This window comes from Entelurus aequoreus, linkage group LG15 (genome assembly GCF_033978785.1).
Source record: "Entelurus aequoreus isolate RoL-2023_Sb linkage group LG15, RoL_Eaeq_v1.1, whole genome shotgun sequence".
NCBI classification, from domain to species: domain Eukaryota; kingdom Metazoa; phylum Chordata; class Actinopteri; order Syngnathiformes; family Syngnathidae; genus Entelurus; species Entelurus aequoreus.
Genome location: NC_084745.1, coordinates 10,180,139 through 10,204,733, shown reverse-complemented (window position 1 = coordinate 10,204,733; position 24,595 = coordinate 10,180,139). Strand labels below are relative to the sequence as shown.

The following is a 24,595-nucleotide window of genomic DNA, read 5'->3' as shown; positions in this document are numbered from 1 at the left end:
GAGGGTGGCCCTATAAACAAGTTTAACACTGTTACAAATATGCGCCACACTGTGAACCCACACCAAACGAGAATGACAAACACATTTCGGGAGAACATCCGCACCGTAACACAACATAAACACAACAGAACAAATACCCAGAACCCCTTGCAGCACTAACTCTTCCAGGGATGCTACAATATACACCCCCCGCAACCCCGCCCACCTCAACCTCCCAAATTCCAAGCTGCTGTTTTGAGGCATGTTAAAAAAAATTATGCACTTTGTGACTTCAATAATAAATATGGCAGTGCCATGTTGGCATTTTTTTCCATAACTTGAGTTGATTTATTTTGGAAAACCTTGTTACATTGTTTAATGCATCCAGCGGGGCATCACAACAAAATTAGGCATAATAATATGTTAATTCCACGACTGTATGTATCGGTATCGGTTGATATCAGAATCGGTAATTAAGAGTTGGACAATATCGGAATATCGGATATCGGCAAAAAAGCCATTATCGGACATCTCTATTAAATAGTGATGACTTACTTACTTATGCTTTTTGTACCGTAATAATAATGTCTGTTTGAAGCATAAGTAAACCTTAGACATTTAATGTACAATAAGAGAGCATGTATTTTATTTTTGCAAAGTGCAGCAATTGTGTGTGTGTGTGTGTGTGTGTGTGTGTGTGTGTGTGTGTGTGTGTGTGTGTGTGTGTGTGTGTGTGTGTGTGTGTGTGTGTGTGTGTGTGTGTGTGTGTGTGTGTGTGTGTGTGTGTGAAGCCATCTGGAGCTTGCAGAGGCCTCCACACTTGGCAGGACGTCCAGCCGCCGCCGGCTTGCTCTCTGCGTGCACTCTGCATGGTCTGCGCTGGTTGGGTTTGGAGAGGGCACGCGATGTTCTTCATCATCATCATCGCCATCATCAGTCGAGGCAAAATTAACGCGTAGACGCGGGAAAAGTATCTATAGTTGTCCACAAAGTCTGCTGTGAAGACAAAACATTTTGCGGGTTGGCTGATCAGCTGGTGTGTGTGTGTGTGTGTGTGTGTGTGTGTGTGTGTGTGTGTGTGTGTGTGTGTGTGTGTGTGTGTGTGTGTGTGTGTGTGTGTGTGTGTGTGTGTGTGTGTGTGTGTGTGTGTGTGTGTGTGCGTGCGAGACGCCACTAATTATTCACGTTGCAGGCAGAAAGGTCAGCTGAGCGGGAAAATCCCAGCAAGTGTTGAGCAAGCGTTCAGATAAGTGAAGGTCACGATGTTGTTTTTCTTCTTGTGATGAAGAGCGGCACACTCGCCGCCAGCGTCGCGGCGCTCTCTGCTGAGCTCTGCTGATTTGCTGCAAGTTTGCACTTTTTAGCCCCCCCCCCCCCCCCCCCCCAGTTCCTCATGCATGAACCGTGCGTTTGCTACGGTCTCTTCTCCGCTGGACCAAAAGTTTGTTGCTCAGTTGCAGGCCATGACTGAATACGTGGAGCGACCAGTCCTCCGCCACCAGGGCGACAACCCTTCTCAACAGTGCTAAGCTAATGTTAGCAAATGGTCAAAGGTAAAAATGCTCACATATCAAATACAATTTTATTGTAAAGTATTTTGTGTATTTTTATTGGATAGTAGTCTGTTTATTTCAATTCTTATTTTGTATCTTTATTACTTCTTGTGTAATTTGTTTTCATCCCATATTTGTTTCCACTACCGCACTTTAAAGTCCTTAATCTTGTCATATGCAAATATAATGACAATAAAGTCCATTCTATTATATTCTATTGTAAAAAAATACAAAAAATATATATAAATGTTATAAATTATAATAATACAAGTATTACTACTACTACTAATACTATTACTAATAATAACAATTATTATTATTATTACTATTATCTAGAGATGTCCGATAATATCGGCCGATATATGCGTTAAAATGTAATATCGGAAATTATCGGTATCGTTTTTTTTTATTATCGGTATCGTTTTTTTTTATTATCGGTATCGTTTTTTTTTGTTTTTTTTTTATTAAATCAACATAAAAAACACAAGATACACTTACAATTAGTGCACCAACCCAAAAAAAACATTCACACAAAAGGGTTGTTTCTTTCTGTTATTAATATTCTGCTTCCTACATTATATATCAATATATATCAATACAGTCTGCAAGGGATACAGTCCAGTAAGCACACATGATTGTGGTGCTGCTGCTCCACTAATAGTACTAACCTTTAACACTTAATTTTACTCATTTTCATTAATTACTAGTTTCTATGTAACTGATTTTATATTGTTTTACTTTCTTTTTTATTCAAGAAAATGTTTTTAATTTATTTATCGTATTTTATTTTATTAATTTAAAAAAAAAAAAGGACCTTATCTTCACCATACCTGGTTGTCCAAATTAGGCATAATAATGTGTTAATTCCACGACTGTATATATCAGTATCGGTATCGGTTGATATCGGTATCGGTAATTAAAGAGTTGGACAATATCGGATAACGGCAAAAAGCCATTATCGGACATCCCTAGCAGTATTATAATAAAAGTCGTCATTTTACTCAACGCAAGTCAAAATTTTAAAAGAAAAACCTAACATTTCTGCAATATTATGACAAAAGTTGGAACTCAATAAATGTCACAATTTTACAGGAAAAATCTTAACATTTTGGCGATGCTATTAAAAGACTCGTCATTTTACTCAACAAAAGTCCCAATTTTATAAGAAAACTTAACAAATTTGGCAATATTATAAAAAGAACTGGAATTTTACTTGGCAAGATGATGACGAAAAATCAAAAAATGTCACTATTTTACAAGAACAAAAAACTATTTGGCAATATTGTGATAAAACTCTAAATTTTACATGACAAATGTCACCATTTTGCATGAAAAAGTATCACATTTACATTAAAAAAAAAGTAATAATTTTACGAGAAAACATTGCAATATTACAGAAACAGAAAGAATATGAGAAATCGTTTCCAATTTTATAAGAAAAAAGTCGACATAATGTGAGAAAAAGACTGCTGTTTATTTTTTTATTTTTTGTTTGTAATTGGTTTTTAATCTTCATTATTCACTTCAAGTTATTACAGTATGTCTCTATATACATATATATATATTTTTTTTTAATTAATTTTGGCCAAAGGGGGCACAATTCAATTTCTTACACACACTTATTACTTATGTTGGCCAGAGGGGGAAGCACTTCAAATGTTTACACACATTTGTTATTTCATATGTTGACCAGAGGGGGAGCACTTTTGAAACCGACACACAGTCCATTTGAAAAATCCCTTCTTTTTGGGACCACCCTCATTTTGACAGATTTCACCACCAGGGGTGCAAATGAGACATTCTCTATTAGATGCAATGGTTTTCTGTATTGGGACCATGATTTATGTCCTAACTTGTTCACACCTCCTCATATGGAAGGTACCTTTCCTTGTTGATGTCTCAAGAAGGGTAGAAATACAAGAGCACACACACGTGCAGTGCCAGCATCGTTAGATTTTCTGCTTCATTAGGCCTCTAAATGCCACCTCTTCGGCTTAATGTGACGCCGCACACACCATCGCGTGTGTGTGTGTGTGGGGGGGATTTAGTGAAGTGTGCCACAGTGCCCATGAGCGACACACATGTGCTAGTCCCGTTCAGACTGGACCCTGGTCCTGAATGAAGAGCAGAGTGGGTTGCATGTAAAGATGGGATTTATGGCTCTTTGGAGGAAACCGGATCTTGAGTGGCCGTTCCTTTCAAAGAGCCGTTCAAAAGACTGGCTGCTTATTATATTTATACAGTCTTAGTCAAAAGTTTATATACACTTGTAAAGAACATAATGTCATGGCTGTCTTGAGTTTACAATAATTTCTACAACTCTTATTTTTTTGTGATAGAGTGATTGGAGCACATACTTGTTGGTCACAAAAAACATTCATGAAGTTTGGTTCTTTTATGAATTTATTATGGGTCTACTGAAAATGTGAACAAATCTGCTGGCTCAAAAGTATACATACAGCAACATACACTACCGTTCAAAAGTTTGGGGTCGCATTGAAATGTCCTTATTTTTTAAGGAAAAGCACTGTACTTTTCAATGAAGATAACTTTAAACTAGTCTTAGCTTTAAAGAAATACACTCTATACATTGCTAATGTGGTAAATGACTATTCTAGCTGCAAATTTCTGGTTTGTGGTGCAATATCTACATAGGTGTATAGAGGCCCATTTCCAGCAACTATCACTCCAGTGTCCCATTTCCAGCAACTATCACTCCAGTGTTCTAATGGTACAATGTGTTTGCTCATTGGCTCAGAAGGCTAATTGATGATTAGAAAACCCTTGTGCAATCATGTTCACACATCTGAAAACAGTTTAGCTCGTTACAGAAGCTACAAAACTGACTTTCCTTTGAGCAGATTGAGTTTCTGGAGCATCACATTTGTGGGGTCAATTAAACGCTCAAAATGGCCAGAAAAAGAGAACTTTCATCTGAAACTCGACAGTCTATTCTTGTTCTTAGAAATGAAGGCTATTCCACAAAATTGTTTGGGTGACCCCAAACTTTTGAGCGGTAGTGTACATGATCAATTTAGGTGATGTAGAAAAGTTACAATCAAATCAAATTAGCTTCATGGCATGGTCTCTTAACTTCATGTGAGTGATTGTGATTGACGACACCTGTTGACTTCTCTGAGCCCATTTATATAGGCCTCATGTGATGCAGTCATTAGACTCGGTTACAAACGCGACAATGGGAAAGTCAAAGGAACTCAGCACAGATCGGAAAAAACGAATCATTGACTTTGGTCACATTTTCAGTAGACCCATAGTAAATTAATAAAAGAACCAAACTTCATGAATGTTTTTTGTGACCGACAAGTATGTGCTCCAATCACTCCATCACAGTGGTTCTCAACCTGGGTTCGATCGAACCCTAGGGGTTCGGCGGAGGTCAAGACATACCCGACTCATCGTGTAAATACAAACTTCTCCCTTTCTGCGTATTACGGATACGGCAACAGCTGACTGGTTTGCAGGTGTGTAATTTGTTGTGAGTTCATGCACTGTGTTGGTTTTGTTGTTTGAACAAGGTGATGTTCATGCGCGGTTCATTCTGTGCACCAGTAAAAAAAACATGGTAACACTTTAGTATTTTAATTAGTTGCTTATTAACATGCAAATTAGTAACATATTGGCTCTTAACTAGTCATTATTAAGTACTTATTAATGCCTTATTCGGCATGGCCTTATTATAACCCTAACCCTCTAACCCTGACCCTAACCCTAACCAAATAACTCTAAATTAAGTCTTTTAAGACTTAGACTTAGACTTCCTTTTTATTGTCATTCAAATTTGAACTTTACAGTACAGGTAAGAATGAAATTTTGTTGCATTAGCTCATGGTAGTGCAGGATAAAAAAGCAATAAGTTGCATATATAAATAAATAAATAGGTTACTGTACAGATAAATATATTGCACTTTTTCACATGCATCCACGTTTATGGATATATGTTACATTGTCTTTTTTATTCCAGCGAGTTAATCCATTTTGGGGGGAGTTGAGGGGATAATTATGATGCGTTCAAGAGTTTTACGGCCTGAGGGAAGAAGCTGTTACATCTGCTTCGGAGGCTGCGGAACCTCTTTCTAGAGTCCAGCAGTGAAAACAGTCCTTGGTGGGGGTGGGAGGAGTCTTATATGTTCCCCTGGTATCCAAAAAACTCTAAATTAAGTCTTTGTTACTTAGAATATGTTCCCCATACTAAAGTGTTACCAAAAACATATAACTTTGTCTTGAATTTGAAAAAAAAATATTTATTTTTTTTTCACTAAAGAAGGGTTCGGTGAATGCGCATATGAAACTGCTGGGGTTCGGTACCTCCAACAAGGTTAAGAACCACTGTTCTATCACAAAAAAATAAGAGTTGTAGAAATGATTGGAAACTCAAGACAGCCATGACATTATGTTCTTTACAAGTGCATTTAAACTTTTGATCATGACTGTTTATATATGTATTCTTTAACTGTTTTGTTTTTGTTTATCAGATAGATAAGATGTGGATCAGAATAATTTACACAAATATTACTCTGTCAGTAGGAATTATTCTGAAATATTGGCTACGGTTAAACCTTTTTGTTGTGTTTGCGTTGTAAACATTTCATAAAGCGTAGCCGCGTTTCCATGCTTTGATAGTGACAGCACTGGTTTGAATTTTCCCTCGCCTAAAAAAATGTGTAGCATTTTAACAATATAGAAAAAATACACGAATATTAAGTAACAATAAAATGCATTAATAGATACAAAAAAAATAAAACTAGAATAAAAAATAGGAAAATCCATATAAAAATAAATAAAATTTAAAAAAAGATTTTTTAATCCAGATGCTGGTAAATTTTCTTTAAAGGGGTTCTGCACTTTTTGGGGGACTTTGCCTGTCATTCACAATCCTTATGTAAGACAAGAACACATACGTTTTTCTTTTTTTAATGCATTTTAAATATTAAATACATTTGATCAAAAGTCCGCTTACAATGGAGCCTATGGAAGTCACTCTATTCCGCCTATAAACCCCTTAAAAAACATCCAAAGACCTCCGTTTTATATACATGATGTAAATATATATGTAATGTAGTAACAGGCACATTTATAATTAGGGATGTCCGATAATGGCTTTTTTGCCGATATCCGATATTCCGATATTGTCCAACTCTTAATTACCGATATGAACCGATACCGATATATACAGTCGTGGAATTAACACATTATTATGCCTAATTTGGACAACCAGGTATGGTGAAGATAAGGTCCTTTTCTTAATAATTAATAAAATAAGATAAATAAATTAAAAACATTTTCTTGAATAAAAAAGAAAGTAAAACAATATAAAAACAGTTACATAGAAACTAGTAATTAATGAAAATGAGTAAAATTAACTGTTAAAGGTTAGTACTATTAGTGGACCAGCAGCACGCACAATCATGTGTGCTTACGGACTGTATCCCTTGCAGACTGTATTGATATATATTGATATATAATGTAGGAACCAGAATATTAATAACAGAAAGAAGCAACCCTTTTGTGTGAATGAGTGTGAATGGGGGAGGGAGGTTTTTTGGGTTGGTGCACTAATTGTAAGTGTATCTTGTGTTTTTTATGTTGATTTAATTAAAAAAAAAAAAAAAACGGTACCGATAATTTCCGATATTACATTTTAAAGCATTTATCGGCCAATATTATCGGACATCTCTATTTATAATATTTAATATTTACTTATTTTAATCATTTTAAGCATTCGGCGGCCTATTAACTTAAAAAACGCATCACAATGTTCGCTTTTTTTTTTCTTCATCACGGATTATTGCTCACTGCAGACTTCATGAGAGCCAACAAACATAATAAAACATCACTTACTGTACAATGTCTGCTGTCATTAGGATGCTAGGATGTTCATATATTCCCATTTTAGATGAAGAATGACTCATAATCCTCCCAAAGAAACATGGGGGATGGAACCAAGCGCCTTTTCGTGTCTTTCTCGCCATTTCTGGGTCTAAATTGGATGCCAGGATTGACCAACTCGTCAGATTATGTCTTCATCCTTCTACTAAGTGAGGAGCAATATCTACAATCTGGAATCAACTTTTGAGCTCACGGCAGCCGCTGATGTCACAAGCTGTTAGAGCACCCGGCGCCGCTACAAATAGTTTGTCTGCGTTAGCGCTTGTAATAACAAAATCACTAATACTTGGTTAATATTCAAGTCCCAAAATGTAAAAGGAGTGTTGTTGGTGCTTTTTAATGGTTATTTATTGGGTTTTATAGGCGAAATGGAGGAGCTGCCAATCGTTCACTTAAGAGGCGTTCAAAATACCCGATTCGTTCGCAAACGTCACATGTCCAGTTGCATGATGGTGGTACGTGTGTGTGGGTGTGTGTGTGTGTGTGTGTGTGTGTGTGTGTGTGTGTGTGTGTGTGTGTGTGTGTGTGTGTGTGTGTGTGTGTGTGTGTGTGTGTGTGTGTGTGTGTGTGTGTGTGGGTGTGTGTGTGTGTGTGTGTGTGTGTGTGTGTGTGTGTGTGTGTGTAGTGCGTTTGTGTCGTCAGTCAGGATCAGTCACCTTGCAGGGCATCCATCGATCAACGGCTTTTTCTGAGCGGCGGTCGATGGCGGTCGATGCGGCGAGCGAAGGAGGCGTCGGCGCCGTGTTGATTTAATGAAGCGTTTAGCGCGGCGCTCAATACGGGCGAGCGAAGGGGATTTCTGTCACGCTCAACAAGTGTGCTGATTGAGTGCTGGATCTTTAAATCAGTGAAGCCAATTAGTAACCGTGGCAACAGGCGGCTTTAATTACAGGGCGCAATCAGCGGGGTGGGGGTGTGCCACAGGAAGCCTTCAGTGATGTCACAAATGCTGCGCGCTTGTTTTTTCTTCAGGCCCGCCGGTGACCATGGTAACTGGGCAGCCATGTTGGAAGACTGCGTCTCAGTCAATACACATATCAGTACTTTTTGCATCTTTTTCTTTCTTCTTTTTTTTTTTTTGTACTTTTATGTAACAGAGTAGAACATTTACAACGAATATGGCATCACTTTCAAAAAAATATATAATATTACTAAACAGACATGTTACACACAAGAATACAATTAAAAGGACATATGAGGAAAATATTAGGTAGGGCTGTGAATCTTTGGGCACCACACGATTTGATTCGATTCTTGGGGGTAACGATTCAATTCAGAATCGGTTCTCGATTCAAAATTTATACTTTTTTAATAACATTGTATGCCAGTTCTATGATTAACTACATGCCTCCATAAAATAGATAAACAGCTCTGATCAATTTCTATATTACTTTAAAGAAATCTGGTTTTGTTTAATAAAATTCTACCCAAACATTTAAAGGCCTACTGAAATGAAATTGTTTTACTTAAACGGGGATAGCAGATCTATTCTATGTGTCATACTTGATCATTTCGCGATATTGCCATATTTTTGCTGAAAGGATTTAGTATAGAACAGGGGTCACCAACGCGGTGCCCGCGGGCACCAGGTAGCCCGTAAGGACCAGATGAGTAGCCCGCCGGCCTGTTCTAAAAATAGCTCAAATAGCAGCACTTACCAGTGAGCTGCCTCTATTTTTTAAATGTTATTTATTTACTAGCAAGCTGGTCTCGCTTTGCCCGACATTTTTAATTCTAAGAGAGACAAAACTCAAATAGAATTTGAAAATCCAAGAAAATATTTTAAAGACTTGGTCTTCACTTGTTTAAATAAATTCATAAATTTTTTTACTTTGCTTCTTATAACTTTCAGAAAGACAATTTTAGAGAAAAAATACAACCTTAAAAATGATTTTAGGATTTTTAAACACATATACCTTTTTACCTTTTAAATTTCTTCCTCTTCTTTCCTGACAATTTAAATCAATGTTCAAATACATTTATTTTTTTTATTATAAAGAATAATAGACACATTTTAATTTAATTCTTCATTTTAGCTTCTGTTTTTTCGACGAAGAATATTTGTGAAATATTTCTTCAAACTTATTATGATTAAAATTCAAAAAAAATATTCTGGCAAATCTAGAAAATCTGTAGAATCAAATTTGAACCTTATTTCAAAGTCTTTTGAATTTCTTTTAAAATGTTTGTTCTGGAAAATCTAGAAGAAATAATGATTTGTCTTTGTTAGAAATATAGCTTGGTCCAATTTGTTATATATTCTAACAAAGTGTAGATTGGATTTTAACCTATTTAAAACATGTCATCAAAATTCTAAAATTAATCTTATTCAGGAAAAATTAGTAATGATGTTCCATAAATTCTTTTTGTAATTTTTTCAAAAAGATTCAAATTAGCTAGTTTTTCTCTTCTTTTTTTCGGTTGAATTTTAAAGAGTCGAAATTGAAGATAAACTATGTTTCAAAATTTAATTGTCATTTTTTTCGTGTTTTCTCCTCTTTTAAACCGTTCAATTAAGTGCGAATATCATTAATTATTAATAATAACATAGAGTTAAAGGTAAATTGAGCAAATTGGCTATTTCTGGCAATTTATTTAAGTGTGTATCAAACTGGTAGCCCTTCGCATTAATCAGTACGCAAGAAGTAGCTCTTGGCTTCAAAAAGGTTGGTGACCCCTGGTATAGAACAACGACGATAAAGATCGCAACTTTTGGTATCTGACAAAAAAAAAGCCTTGTCCCTACCGGAAGGAGCGCGACGTAGTCAGCTGAACATTTCCGCAAAGTTCCCTATTGTTTACAGTGATGGCGGCCAGAAGTGAGAGCGATTCGGACCGAGAAAGCGACGATTTCCCCATTAATTTGAGCGAGGATGAAAGATTCGTGGATGAGGAACGTTAGAGTGCAGTTCAAGACATATCTTTTTTTGCTCTGACCGTAACTTAGGTAGAAGCTGGCTCATTGGATTCCACACTCTCTCCTTTTTCTATTGTGGATCACGGATTTGTATTTCAAACCACCTCGGATACTATATCCTCTTGAAAATGAGAGTCGAGAACGCGAAATGGACATTCACAGTGACTTTTATCTCCACGACAATACATCGGTGAAACACTTTAGCTACGAGCTAACGTGATAGCATCGTGCTTTAACTGCATATAGAAACAAAAGAAATAAACCCCGGACTGGAAGGATAGACAGAAAATCAACAATACTATTAAACCGTGGACATGTAAATACACGGTTTATACTTTCCAGGCTGGCGAAGGTTAACAATGCTGTGCTAATGACGCCATTGAAGCTAACTTAGCAACCGGACCTCACAGAGCTATGCTAAAAACATTAGCTCTCCACCTACGCCAGCTAGCCCTCATCTGCTCATCAACACCCGTGCTCACCTGCGTTCCAGCGATCGACGGTGCGACGAAGGACTTCACCCGATCACAGATGTGGTTGGCAGCCCGGAGACGTAGGAAGTCAAGGTGAGGTCGCCGGCTAGCGCGTCTGCACTCCAACAATGTCCTCCGGTTGTGTTGCTGTAGTCCGCCGCTAATACACCGATCCCACCTACAACTTTCTTCTTTGCAGCCTTCATTGTTCATTAAACAAATTGCAAAAGATTCACCAACACAGATGTCCAGAATACTGTGGAATTATGAAATGAAAACAGAGCTTTTTGTATAGGATTCTACGGGGTACCAATACTTCCGTTTAACTGACTACGTCACGCGCATACGTCATCATACCGAGACGTTTCAGCCGGATATTTCCCGGGAAATTTAAAATTGCACTTTATAAGTTAACCCGGCCGTATTGGCATGTGTTGCAATGTTAAGATTTTATCATTGATATATAAACTATCAGACTGCGTGGTCGGTAGTAGTGGCTTTCAGTAGGCCTTTAATAAAGTCAAATACAAATAAGGCAACAAAAGACCCATTACCTCCCTGTTTGGCACTCTGCATCAAGGGTTGGAATTGGGGGTTAAATCGCCAAAATGATTCCCGAGCGCGGCCACTGCTGCTGCTCACTGCTCCCCTCACCTCCCAGGGGGTGGAACAAGGGGATGGGTCAAATGCAGAGAGTAATTTCACCACACCTAGTGTGTGTGTGTGACTATCAGTGGTACTTTAAAACTTTAACTTAAAAGAAGTATCCAAAAAAGTAGATCTGTACAGCAGATATGATCATTTACATCAACAATATGAATTGCCTGAGTGGCTGGACAGGACAGGTAAAAAAAAAAAACATTAAAAAAAAAGTATATACCATATTTTCCGGACTATAAGCCGCTACTTTTTCCCCTCGTTTTGGTCCCTGCGGCTTTTATGACGGTGCAGCTTTTTTACTGCTTACGGTAACCAGGGGTGCGCACTACCGAGAGCAAAACAAAGAGTAGGAGAGCGTCAGCGACAGTTTGCACGAAGGAAGTGTTCATGCAAACACCCTCAATATGGAAAACAAACGGAGAAGTGCATATGATGCTGCTTTTAAGTTAAAGGCAATCGATCTGGCTGTCAAAGAAGGAAATAGAGCTGCTGCACGTACCCTTGACTTGGCTGACGACGCCATTTTGGACCTGTTCTTCTCCGACACCGACGAAGAGGATTTCGGTGGTTTTAGTACGCAGGAGGAAGACGATGACACAATGATTAAAGACTAGGGATGATACTCGAAACCGGTTTTCTCGGTTGTTCGATAAGAAAAGAACCGAGTCCTCGGACTCGAATCCCTTTTTGAGAACCGGTACCCGTTATCGAGACCACTATAGCAAAGAAAAAGAGTTGGTTCTTTATTCGAATCCCTGGGAACGAATCCCGTCCCGACCAGAAATGCCCTGTGAGACATCACAAGAAATAACGTCACGTAGCTCAGTCATTAGGCGCAGATAGCGAAAGCAGGAAAAAAATGGACGGGAAAAAGCGCTCCAAGGTGTGATGAAGTTCAAAACAAAAGGTATAATCCAATGAATAACTTTACTGAGAGATTTGAGCAGGGTACAAACACATGAAGAACACTTTTACGACCAACCGGAAACATAGCAACCAGGCTAGCAACGCACCTCCTTTACGGCAGCTGTCGCAACGTTCTTAAAGCAACCGCAGCACATACATATATATACAACATATCTCCCTTTTTTAACTTTTGTTTTTCTTTCCTTGTAAACAAAACAAAATCACACTGTATATGTGTTGTCTGTCTAATTATAAATAATGCAGACGAGGCGTGTTGGCTGAGTTCTTGACGTTTACTTTCACAGCGTGCTCATTCTTAGCTGCCGGGTGACGATATGCAACAACACTTTTCGGGGCTACTGCGCATGCTCGTCACTCCCGTTGCATGCTGGGTAGTGTAGTTGTTATATTCCCAAGCTCATAACATCTTTCCCCATATAAGGAAATAATGTTAACTCAATAAAGTGTATTTCTTTTTTTAGCTTTAACTTTTCATTTTTTTAGCATTGTATCCACATTTGCAAAGAACTTTTCTCTTCATAGAATTTTCTTTCAATAAAGAAATACAGTGCAACAATGTCAAAGCATCATAACAAACAGTTATGTCAAATAGCAGCAGAATTGCACTTTTTGGAAAGTTGTATTATTTTCAGTTTTGTGCCCAAGGGACTGATTTTATTTAACACTATATTATTATTTATACACCTATAGTGATCACAGAGACAGGTTGTTTTTGTGTTACTGTATATATTTGTTTTTCTGAAAAAATCCCACTTAATATACTTTGGGTAACAACAGTCAATATTTATTTATTTTATTTTATTTTTTTAGGGGGGGTAACAGTCAATATTTATTTATTTATTAGATTAAATTGTTTTCTTATATAATAAAAGTGAGCTTTTGTTAAACCAAATATTGTGTGTTTTTTTTCCATATACAACAACCTATCTGGACTCGATAAGAGAATCGATAAGGAATCGGTTCGATAAGAGGATTCGATAATAGGCTCGAACTCGATAATTTCTTATCAAACATCATCCCTATTAAAGACTGACTACCGATAATATCGTTGTATTATTTGTACTCTGCACGAATGCTGTTCGCCATGTCAAAGATGAGAAAGTTTGATTGAATGATTGAAAGATTTATTGTTAATAAACGGGACGCTTTGCGTTCCCAAACAGTCATCTCTGTCCCGACAATCCCCTCCGTGGTAGCAGGAACCCCTATATACTACGGTAATTACACATCAAAACGCCTGCGGCTTATAGTCGGGTGCGGCTTATATATGGAGCAATCTGTATTTTCCCCTAAATTTAGCTGGTGCGGCTTATAGGCAGGTGCGGCTTATAGTACGGAAATTACAGTATATATATATATATATATATATATATATATATATATATATATATATATACATACTTTGTAGATCTCGGGTCAAGACAAAATCTTCCTGTGGATTACAATAGATCAAAGAAACCGACACCTTCATGTCGCTTCCCATCCTACACAGTGGAGTTTTACAGGCCTTTTGATTGGTAAGATCAAAGACAGCTTTTGTCCTCTCGCCGGGAACTCATGGCAACACAAAGTTTTGTGATAACTTAGATACAATTATTCTGACACTAGTGTGTGTGTGTGACTATCAGTGGTACTTTAACTTTAACAATGTGACTGTATTTTTTACGGCGAATTTACTGGCAACCTAAATAGAATAAAAAATATATTTTTTATTTTCCTATTTTAATGATGTTGGATCTGTGTTGTTGTTGTTGTTGGGGACAAGTGTTATAAATTAGCTTTGGCTACAAACACTGTGATGCATGCATCGGATAACTGTTTCAGATGTCTATGTTTCTGTATCTGTCCCTATTTCAAATAAACCTCTATAATAATAATAATAACCACAGCGGCCAGTATTTTACTGTAACTTCTATAGATTTGAAAAACGTCCCGTCTCACCACCACGAGTAATCCATTACTCTCCCTCCCCCGCAGTGTGTGTCTCCAGGTTCCGGTGCTGCGTCGTGGACACGACGGCGGGGCTGGGGCAGGTGTGGTGGCGGATGAGGAAGACGTGCTATCACATTGTGGAGCACAGCTGGTTTGAGAGCTTCATCATCTTCATGATCCTCCTCAGCTCGGGCGCGCTGGTCAGACTTGAACCCGACTGGATTCGGAGCGTGGACGTGTTGGTGATGCCCTCTCTGTGCCCCGCAGGCCTTCGAGGACATCTACATCGAGCAGAGGAAGGTGGTCAAGGTGTTGCTGGAGTACTCGGACAAGATCTTCACCTACGTCTTCATCCTGGAGATGATGCTCAAGTGGTTGGCGTACGGCTTCAAGAAGTATTTCACCAACTACTGGTGCTGGCTGGACTTCCTCATCGTTGACGTAAGCCGCCGCTCGCCACACCTTTTTTCTCATTAATCAACGACAAATGTCTCGCCTCTCCGCCTCCTGCAGGTGTCGCTGGTCAGCTTGGTGGCCAACGCGCTGGGTTATTCTGATTTTGCCGCCATCAAATCGCTGCGGACGCTGCGCGCTCTTCGCCCCCTGAGAGCGCTCTCCAGGTTCGAAGGCATGCGGGTAAGACTCGTCCTCCGCAATAGCACGTCGGACAGAAACGACCGTCGCCCCCCCCACCCCCGGCGTGACAGCGACTCGCGTGTACGTGCGTGCAGGTGGTGGTCAACGCGCTGATCGGCGCCATCCCGTCCATCATGAACGTGCTGCTGGTCTGCCTCATCTTCTGGCTCATCTTCAGCATCATGGGCGTCAACCTGTTCGCCGGGAAGTTCGGACGCTGCGTCAACAGGACGGGACACGTCTTCGACTACAGATTCATCAACAACAAGTCCCAGTGCGAGGCGCTCAACGACACCTCGCTCTACTACTGGACCAAGGTCAAGGTCAACTTCGACAACGTGGGCGCCGGCTACCTGGCGCTCCTCCAAGTGGTGAGTTGTTTTTACTCAGATCAGGGGTGTCCAAACTTTTTCCACTGACAAATAAACGCATGCGGGTCCATTTTGATAGTTTTCATTTTCAAAACCAATAGAATATATATGTTTTTTTAACCTTCAGGGCTCCCTTCCAGTTTGATCCCGTATATATGTATATATATACACACACACACATATATATGTGTGTATGTGTATATACCGGTATATGTATGTGTGTGTTAGAGATGCGCGGATAGGCAATTATTTCATCCGCAACCGCATCACAAAAGTCGTCATCCACCCGCCATCCACCCGAACTAACATTTTATCAAAACCACAACCACCCGCCACCCACCCGTTGTTATATATCTAATATAGACGATGCAAGGCATTCCTGTTGAAGAAAGGAGACTGATCCAATGCAGCAGAGACATTCAATGCGTGCCAAAAAATACATAGTTAAATGTTGTTACCCACATACGAAAAATGAGCAGCACTCTCTGAAACAGGCAATTGTTCATCAGGCACTGCTGCAGCTGTCACGCCAAATTTCTTCCCCCTACAAAACTCCCCCCCCCCCCCCCACATCGGCAGTGAAGTGTATATACTCACAAGAAACCGAATAGCTTTGTCTTTGACCTTTTTTTTTCCTTAAAGAAAGCAAATTAACATACTATATGAGAATGTTATGTTATGATTATCTTTAACCGAATCACAGCAGTGCTCAAATTAAAAAACAGCATTTCCTCTCATGTGATATTGCTTAATTAACATTAATGATGTGCACTTTAACAACTAGGTTTACAACTATACCTAATATATAAAGGGGTGGAAAAGTGACTATTACCTGCAGGGCAAACATTAGCTAACCAGAAGGCAATAACAATGTAAACAAACACCTGCTTAAAAGATCTAATACAAATGTCCCTGAGGAATGTAAGGTGGGAGTACTGTAATTACCTAACGTTACATTATTATTTTCCATAACAATTTAGCCCCCTCCACAATATTAACCCGACGTTAAAACAGAACTAGCTATTTATTGATTAGCAATTGCCGAATCATGTAACATTAGCTTAATGCTAAAAAGCCAGGTTACTATCACATTCTGTAACAGACAAATAATTTCAAGTAGGCTAACGTTACCTACCTGCTACCTCTGTCTTTTTCTCGTTTCTCCTCCTCTGCTTTTCTCTTTTTTCTTCCCTGGGCACCTGACAGTTTTGGCCGTTTTGACATCTTGTGTTGATTTTTTGATGTGGTAAGAGTCATGATACGGGAAGGGAGGGGGCGCACCGTGCGGGGGGATGGGGGGGCGTAATGTTGTAACAAATAATATTTCTATTAAATAGGCTTTACTTTGCATTTTAATTAACGTGGGATTATTTTTTTGTATTTAGAAATAATAGCACCAACTTTTTTTTTTTTCCTCTAACATTTGTGGCACTGGCGTGGCGCCCCCTGATGGACGGCGCCCTTAGCATTTGCCTATACGGCCTATGCCACGGGCCGGCCCTGTTTTGTGGTCATTGACAGCGATCGATAGCACTTCGGCTTTGACTGTCCGTCGCTGGAAGGATACTTCGTCTTTGACAGCTGCTGGAATTTGAAGAAATCGTTTTTTTGTTTTTTTTGTACAGGCGCGAAACAGGACAGTCGCGTGCGGGTTAAGGACCCCCGGCAACTTTGTGACTTTATTGGACGCAGCCCCGGAAGTAAATGGGGTGGAAGGCTTTTGTAGGGGGTGTCACGCCAAATTTATTCCCCCTACAAAAACAAAAAACAAAAAAAAACAGCGGTACAAAAACTCCACGTTTTCTTGTAATACCGGGTTGTTTGAGCCTGCCACTTTCGCCAGAGAGAGAGAGAGGGCGAGTGAGTGAGGAGAGAGAGCCAACTGCGCCCCTGAGACGTGACGGTGGAGCAACTTGAACCTGTGAGTTATGTTATGGTCTAGTCGCCGTCCACTTATTCAGCATCTAATATGGGTAATATTTCAGAAAAACGCTGTATTATTCTATTATTCAATGTGTCAGCTTCTGTTTTTGCCGGACGTCGGAGCACGGCGCATCAATTGAGCACGGCACATCAAGTCCGCACAGAGCAGAGCGGATCGTGCGGGACAGGAAGTAGTGTACAAAATACAAAATAAAACACCGGGTTAATTTTCAAAATATAATGCACTGTGTTTACGGCGGATCACATTTTTCTCACAGTAAAGTTTTAGATATAAAGTTTATTGTGACTTTGCTATTACTGTGTGGGTTAACAAAATAATAATAATAATAATGATAATAATAATAATAACAACAATAATAATAATGATAATGATAATAATAATAATTATTATTATTATTATTAAAAATAATAATTTCAGCATTCTGGAGATATAAGATGTAAGTTATCTGTTAGGAATATTACCATATGTGTTTAAACTTGATTCACAGCTAAGTAGTTAGCTTCCTATTAGCAAATTTAATTTGACATTAATTTCCATATTGTGTAAAGGACCAAAAAAAAAAATTCCTGCCCTTTTCTGACTTTGAGCCCCTGCCCCTCTATAATCATGTGCACGTCCCTGCTGAAGGGAATAAGAGGTAGAAAATGGATGGATGGATGATGTTTTTGTTTTATGCTCTTTGTTGTTTATATGGCAAAAAAAACACAAAATATGCAACACTTTCCCCCAAAATATTTCAAAGTGCAACATTGGATGTGAAGTAATTGGAGCCTTAAATAAGTCAATTATTCGTAACATCATAAATTTTGATTTATTATTATTTTTTGAGCAATGACATTTTTAAAGAAAAAAAAAGCCTGCTTGGCAGTTTTGTGTTTTTGGAGTCAACATTGCAACTTTTTCTCATTACATTTTACCGGTTTGCTCTATTGTTCCACTTTGTATGTTTTTTTTCAGTAACTTTCAAATATGCCGTGGGCCACAAATGGTCCCCGGGCTGCACTTTAGACACCTTGGCCTGACTTAGATGGAGGAACTCTTCATCCTCCTTCCTTTACGGCCTCCGTCCTCTCCTCGTCACCTTCGCTCCAGCTTGTGCTTTAGTCCTTGCCGCCGCCGCCGCGGGCGTCAATCAGCCCTGAGAGGCTTTTATTTTTAGAGCCACTAAGTAGGCAGACATGAAGAGGAGGAGGAGGAGGGTGAAGGGAAAATGAGAAAAGGAACAGTAAGTGCACAATAAACTAGATGAAGATGAGGAGAAAAAAGATGTTGATTCACTGCGAGAACTTGAATGAGCGCCGTCCCCTTGGCAACGGGTCGTTCGGCATCTCCCCTTTGTTTGGCCGGTCGTCGTGGCAACGAGGAGCACTTCCATTAGCGTCTGAAAGCAGCCCCGCGCTGTCGAAAGTTTGTCAGGAGGAAGGAAGTCCATAAAAGGAAGTGTTGCCGTGGTGAGACGCTTGAGTTGGGATTTATGGCTCTTTGAAGGGAACCGGATCTTTTCAAAGACTGGATCGTTATTATAGTTCTTTTGGTCATTGCTATGGTGTTAGTCCATGCCGAACAATATGATACATCACATAATTACAGTGTCTCATTACAGCATGTCCGAAAAGCAGTAAGAAGAAGCAGATTTTATTTAGTCCTACCCTTTTTCGTAACATAGCAATTACTAACACGTGTGTTACTAGTCAATTCTGTTACACTACAATGAATAAATAAATAAATAAGTAGACAATTAAATAAACAAATCAGTAAGTAAATCATTATTAAATACATAAACAATAAATGAAGTTCTCGTAAAGTAATTTATGGTTCGCATTATGAGATTAATAGGGTTATCTCATTTTTTACAAATGTAATATGTTTATCAGGATTCTTCTTCTTTGTAAACACTATGAGGTTGAACACTTTTATAAACTTGATCATACTTTGTTTATTAATCCATTCCAGAATTGAATTCCACATACGGATATGCTAAAGGTCTTAAGTGTTGTGCGTGCATACAAATATTTCAAGTGACATTTTTCCCTAAGATGATATTTCTCTTTTGTTAAGAAGAGTCGTTGTTCATTCTTGGGTAGCATATTAAAATTTGCTTGATACATAATTTTAGCTGTTTGCAAATGCACCAAATCTTAGAATTTCAATGTTTTTAATTCAATAAATAAATTATTTGAATGTTCTGCATAGCCAACAATATGTATTATTGTAACTGATCTTTGTTGTGCCACGATTAGTGTACTTTTGTAATTATTTCCCAATATTTGTACACAATAACTCCGATATTGTAACACCAAGAAGCAGTAGAGAATATGAAGTGATTTTTGGTCGAGAGCATTTTTTGCTTTATTCATTATTGACAGTGCTTGCCACTTTATGTTGTATAATTTTTATATGAGATTTCCTTATTATCAAGGAAATAATCCATGGTATCCGTTAGGGGTGTGGGAAAAAATCTATTCGAATTCGAATCGCGATTCTCACGTTGTGCGATTCAGAATCGATTCTCATTTTTAAAAAATCGATTTTTTTTTTTTAATTAATTTTTTTTTTTTTTTTTTTTTAAATTAATCAATCCAACAAAACAATACACAGCAATACCATAACAATGCAATCCAATTCCAAAACCAAACCCGACCCAGCAACACTCAGAACTGCAATAAACAGAGCAATTGAGAGGAGACACAAACACGACACAGAGCAAACCAAAAGTAGTGAAACAAAAATGAATATTATCAACAACAGTATCAATATTAGTTACAATTTCAACATAGCAGTGATTAAAAATCCCTCATTAACATTATCATTAGACATTTAGTTTATGAGATGCGATGCAAGTGTAAGCCACAGTGACACTATTGTTCTTTTTTTGTATTTTTTTTTTTTATTAATGTTTGTAATGATAATATCAATGAGGGATTTTTAATCACTGCTATGTTGAAATTGTTACTAATATTGATACTGTTGTTGATAATATTCATTTTTGTCTCACTACTTTTAAATTGTTCCGTGTCATGTTTGTGTCTCCTCAATTGCTCTGTTTATTGCTATTCTGAATGTTGCTGGGTCGGGTTTTGTTTTGAAGTTGTATTGCATTATTATGGTATTGTTGTGTATTGTTTTCATTAAAAAAATTTTTAAAAAATTACAAAAAAAAAAAAAATCGTTTTTGAATCAAGAATCGTGTTGAATTGTAAAAAAAAATCGATTCTGAATCGAATCGTGACCCCAACAATCGATTTTGAATCGAATCGTGGGACACCCAAAGATTCCCAGCCCTAATATCCGTTATAAGATGTGGATCATAATATTTTAAATTAACACAACTATTACACTATTGGTGGGAATTACTGTATTCCGAGATATTCAATATACTTTTGTTGTTGTTGTTATTCTAACCATTCCATAAGGTGGTGCCATATCACCATGCTTTGACAGTGACATCACTATTTTGAATTCAGAATCAGAATCAGAAGTACTTTAACAATCCCTGAGGGGAAATTAAGATTTTCAGCACAATCCCATTCGAGATCAAACAAACATTACAGGGAGACAGAACCTGATCGCTGGCGGGTCTGCCAATTTCCGGCGCCCCTTACAAAAAAGGTGAGAAACAGGTAAACGCTGTTTAATTAATATTCAGTCTAAGCCTGGGCTTCTAGAGAGGGGGTCCAGACTGAGGCCAAAGGGGGAAAAACCTCATAGCCATAGCACACATAAACATGTGTGTAAGAGGGAAACATCAAATAACACAAAATACATTAAAAGATCTGAGCTGATGCAACCAGCTGCCACTCCAGCAGTGCCATTTCTACATACAGCTACAAAAGTAAAACAACAACAATTTAAATAATAATAATTAACCAATAATATATATATATTGCGCACACATGAGACAAGCAACCAAATAAAAACATCATTTCAACACCCATATACACTGTGGTGGCCTCTGCGGAGTTCCACGCCATCGTCTGCTGGGGTGGGGGGAGCATGGTCAGAGACAGGAGCAGACCCAACAAAGCAACCAAGAAAAAAAACCTGACAAAACTTTGTTGGACAAGAGCATTTTAAAAATAGAAAAAAAAATACATAAAATGAAGTAAAAGTAAAATGTACCGTATTTTTCGGATTATAAATCGCTCCGGGGTACAAGTCGCACCGGCCGAAAATGCATAATAAAGAAGGAAAAAATGATATATAAGTCGCACTGGAGTATAAATCGCATTTTTGGGGGAAATTTATTTGATAAAAGCCAACACCAAGAATAGACATTTGAAAGCAATTTAAAATAAATAAAGAATAGTGAACAACAGGCTGAATAAGTGTACGTTATATGAGGCATAAATAACCAACTGAGAACGTGCTGATATACGTCTAGTCTCTTACGTGAATGAAATAAATAATAATATTTGATATTTTACGGTAATGTGTTAATCATTTCACACATAAGTCACTCCTTTATAAGTCGCACCCCTGGCCAAACTATGAAAAAAACTGCGATTTATAATCCGAAAAATGCAGTATTTATGGATATAAAAAGTATAAAATAAAAATATGAATACATTTCTCTACGCTTTGACTACTTAACATGTCACAAAATTCCACCAGAAAAGTGAATCAAAATGGAATAAATAAAGAAAATTAAAATAAATATTCTTTAAAAGCTGTGTAATCACTCGCCATACAGCAATAGATGACATCTGTCTATTACGTGACACCTTCTATGTTAGCTACCTCTCTTTGTTTATAATGTGGATCTTCTCTCTATTTTGTGCTGCAGCTGTTACATATACTGTAATATTGTACATGGTAATTGTTATATATTGTATACACTACCGTTCAAAAGTTTGGGGTCACCCAAACAATTTTGTGGAATATCCTTTATTTCTAAGAACAAGAATAGACTGTCACGTTTCAGATGAAAGTTATCTTTTTCTGGCCATTTTGAGCGTTTAATTGACCCCACAAATGTGATGCTCCAGAAACTCAATCTGCTCAAAGGAAGGTCAGTTTTGTAGCTTCTGTAACGAGCTAAACTGTTTTCAGATGTGTGAACATGATTGCACAAGGGTTTTCTAATCATCAATTAGCCTTCTGAGCCAATGAGCAAACACATTGTACCATGAGAACACTGGAGTGATAGTTGCTGGAAATGGGCCTCTATACACCTATGTAGATATTGCACCAAAAACCAGACATTTGCAGCTAGAATAGTCATTTACCACATTAGCAATGTATAGAGTGTATTTCTTTAAAGTTAAGACTAGTTTAAAGTTATCTTCATTGAAAAATAAGGACATTTTAATGTGACCCCAAACTTTTGAACGGTAGTGTATATTATATAAAAATATAATATCATATAATATATCAGTATATATCATATACTGCGTATTAGAGATGTCCGATAATATTGGACTGCCGATATTATCGGCCGATAAATGCTTTAAAATGTAATATCGGAAATTATTGGTATCAGTTTCAAAAAGTAAAATTTATGATTTTTTAAAACGCGGCTGTACGGAGTGGTACACGGACGTAGGGAGAAGTACAGAGCGCCAATAAACCTTTGCGTGCCGGCCCAATCACATAATATTTACGGCTTTTCACACACACAAGTGAATGTAAGCATACTTGGTCAACAGCCATACAGGTCACACTGAGGGTGTCCGTATAAACAACTTTAACACTGTTACATATATGCGTCACACTGTGAACCCACACCAAACAAGAATGACAAACACATTTCGGGAGAACATCCGCACCGTAACACAACAGAACAAATACCCAGAACCCCTTGCAGCACTAACTCTTCCGGGACGCTACAATATACACCCCCCGCCATTATCGGCCATCTCTAGTCTAGACCGCTTCTATGTTAGCTACCTCTCTTTGTTTATAATGTCTATTTCCTGCTGGATCTACTCTCTATTTTATGCTGCAGCTGTTACATATACTGTAATATTGTACATGGTAATTGTTAATATATTGTATATATTATATAAAAATATAATATAATATATCAGTATATAACATATACTGTATACACTACCGTTCAAAAGTTTGGGGTCACATTGAAATGTCCTTATTTTTGAAGGAAAAGCACTGTACTTTTCAATGAAGATAACTTTAAACTAGTCTTAACTTTAAAGAAATACACTCTATACATTGCTAATGTGGTAAATGACTATTCTAGCTGCAAGCAGGGACGGTATAGCTCGGTTGGTAGAGCGGCCGTGCCAGCAACTTGAGGGTTGCAGGTTCGATCCCCGCTTCCGCCATCCTAGTCACTGTCGTTGTGTCCTTGGGCAAGACACTTTACCCACCTGCTCCCAGTGCCACCCACACTGGTTTAAATGTAACTTAGATATTGGGTTTCACAATGTAAAGCGCTTTGAGTCACTTGAGAAAAAGCGCTATATAAATGTAATTCACTTCACAATTCACTTCACAAATGTCTGGTTTTTGTTGCAATATCTACATAGGTGTATAGAGGCCCATTTCCAGCAACTATCACTCCAGTGTTTTAATGGTACAATGTGTTTGCTCATTGGCTCAGAAGGCTAATTGATGATTAGAAAACCCTTGTGCAATCATGTTCACACATCTGAAAACAGTTTAGCTCGTTACAGAAGCTACAAAACTGACCTTCCTTTGAGCAGATTGAGTTTCTGGAGCATCACATTTGTGGGGTCAATTAAACGCTCAAAATGGCCAGAAAAAGAGAACTTTCATCTGAAACTCGACAGTCTATTCTTGTTCTTAGAAATGAAGGCTATTCCATAAAATTTTTTGGGTGACCCCAAACTTTTGAATGGTAGTGTATATAATATGTAAATATTACATATTTTACATTTTATATTGCTACTACGGTACATTTTTAGTCTACTTTATACCCGCATTATCCTTTCCATCCTTTGTAACTAAGCTACTGTGTGGAACAATTTCCCTTGTCTAAGTCTAAGTCTAAGTCTAAAAAAAAAAAAGGAAATCCTTTGACTAATCTTGTAGTCCAGTCGCCAGCAGGGTGGGCAATTTCTGAAGCTGTGTCTGCACGGGCATAAAAAAATGTCTCCCAAACGAAAGGCGAATCGGTTCTCATCGTTCACTGGAGCCGTTCAAAAGACCCGATTCGTTCACCAAGGTCCCATCTCTAACGGCCGCATGTTGTCTTGTGCTGCAGGCCACCTTCAAAGGCTGGATGGACATCATGTACGCCGCCGTGGACTCGCGAAAAGTAAGTCGCGGGCCCCTCCCCCGCTCGTCCCGGACCACCGAGATGGCGTCAGGTTGTG

General features: G+C 38.2%; 1 protein-coding gene across 1 annotated transcript in view; it reads left to right on the top strand.

Annotated features, from left to right (window-relative positions):
- LOC133629790 (sodium channel protein type 4 subunit alpha-like) overlaps positions 1–24,595 on the top strand; it is a 170,470-nt gene that overhangs the window by 134,553 nt on the left and 11,322 nt on the right. Inside the window, exons 25-29 of the mRNA XM_062020788.1 lie at positions 14,394–14,548; positions 14,616–14,789; positions 14,862–14,984; positions 15,080–15,355; positions 24,484–24,537. Coding sequence (XP_061876772.1) covers positions 14,394–14,548; positions 14,616–14,789; positions 14,862–14,984; positions 15,080–15,355; positions 24,484–24,537 — 782 coding nt within the window. The remainder of the gene's footprint in view (positions 1–14,393; positions 14,549–14,615; positions 14,790–14,861; positions 14,985–15,079; positions 15,356–24,483; positions 24,538–24,595) is intronic.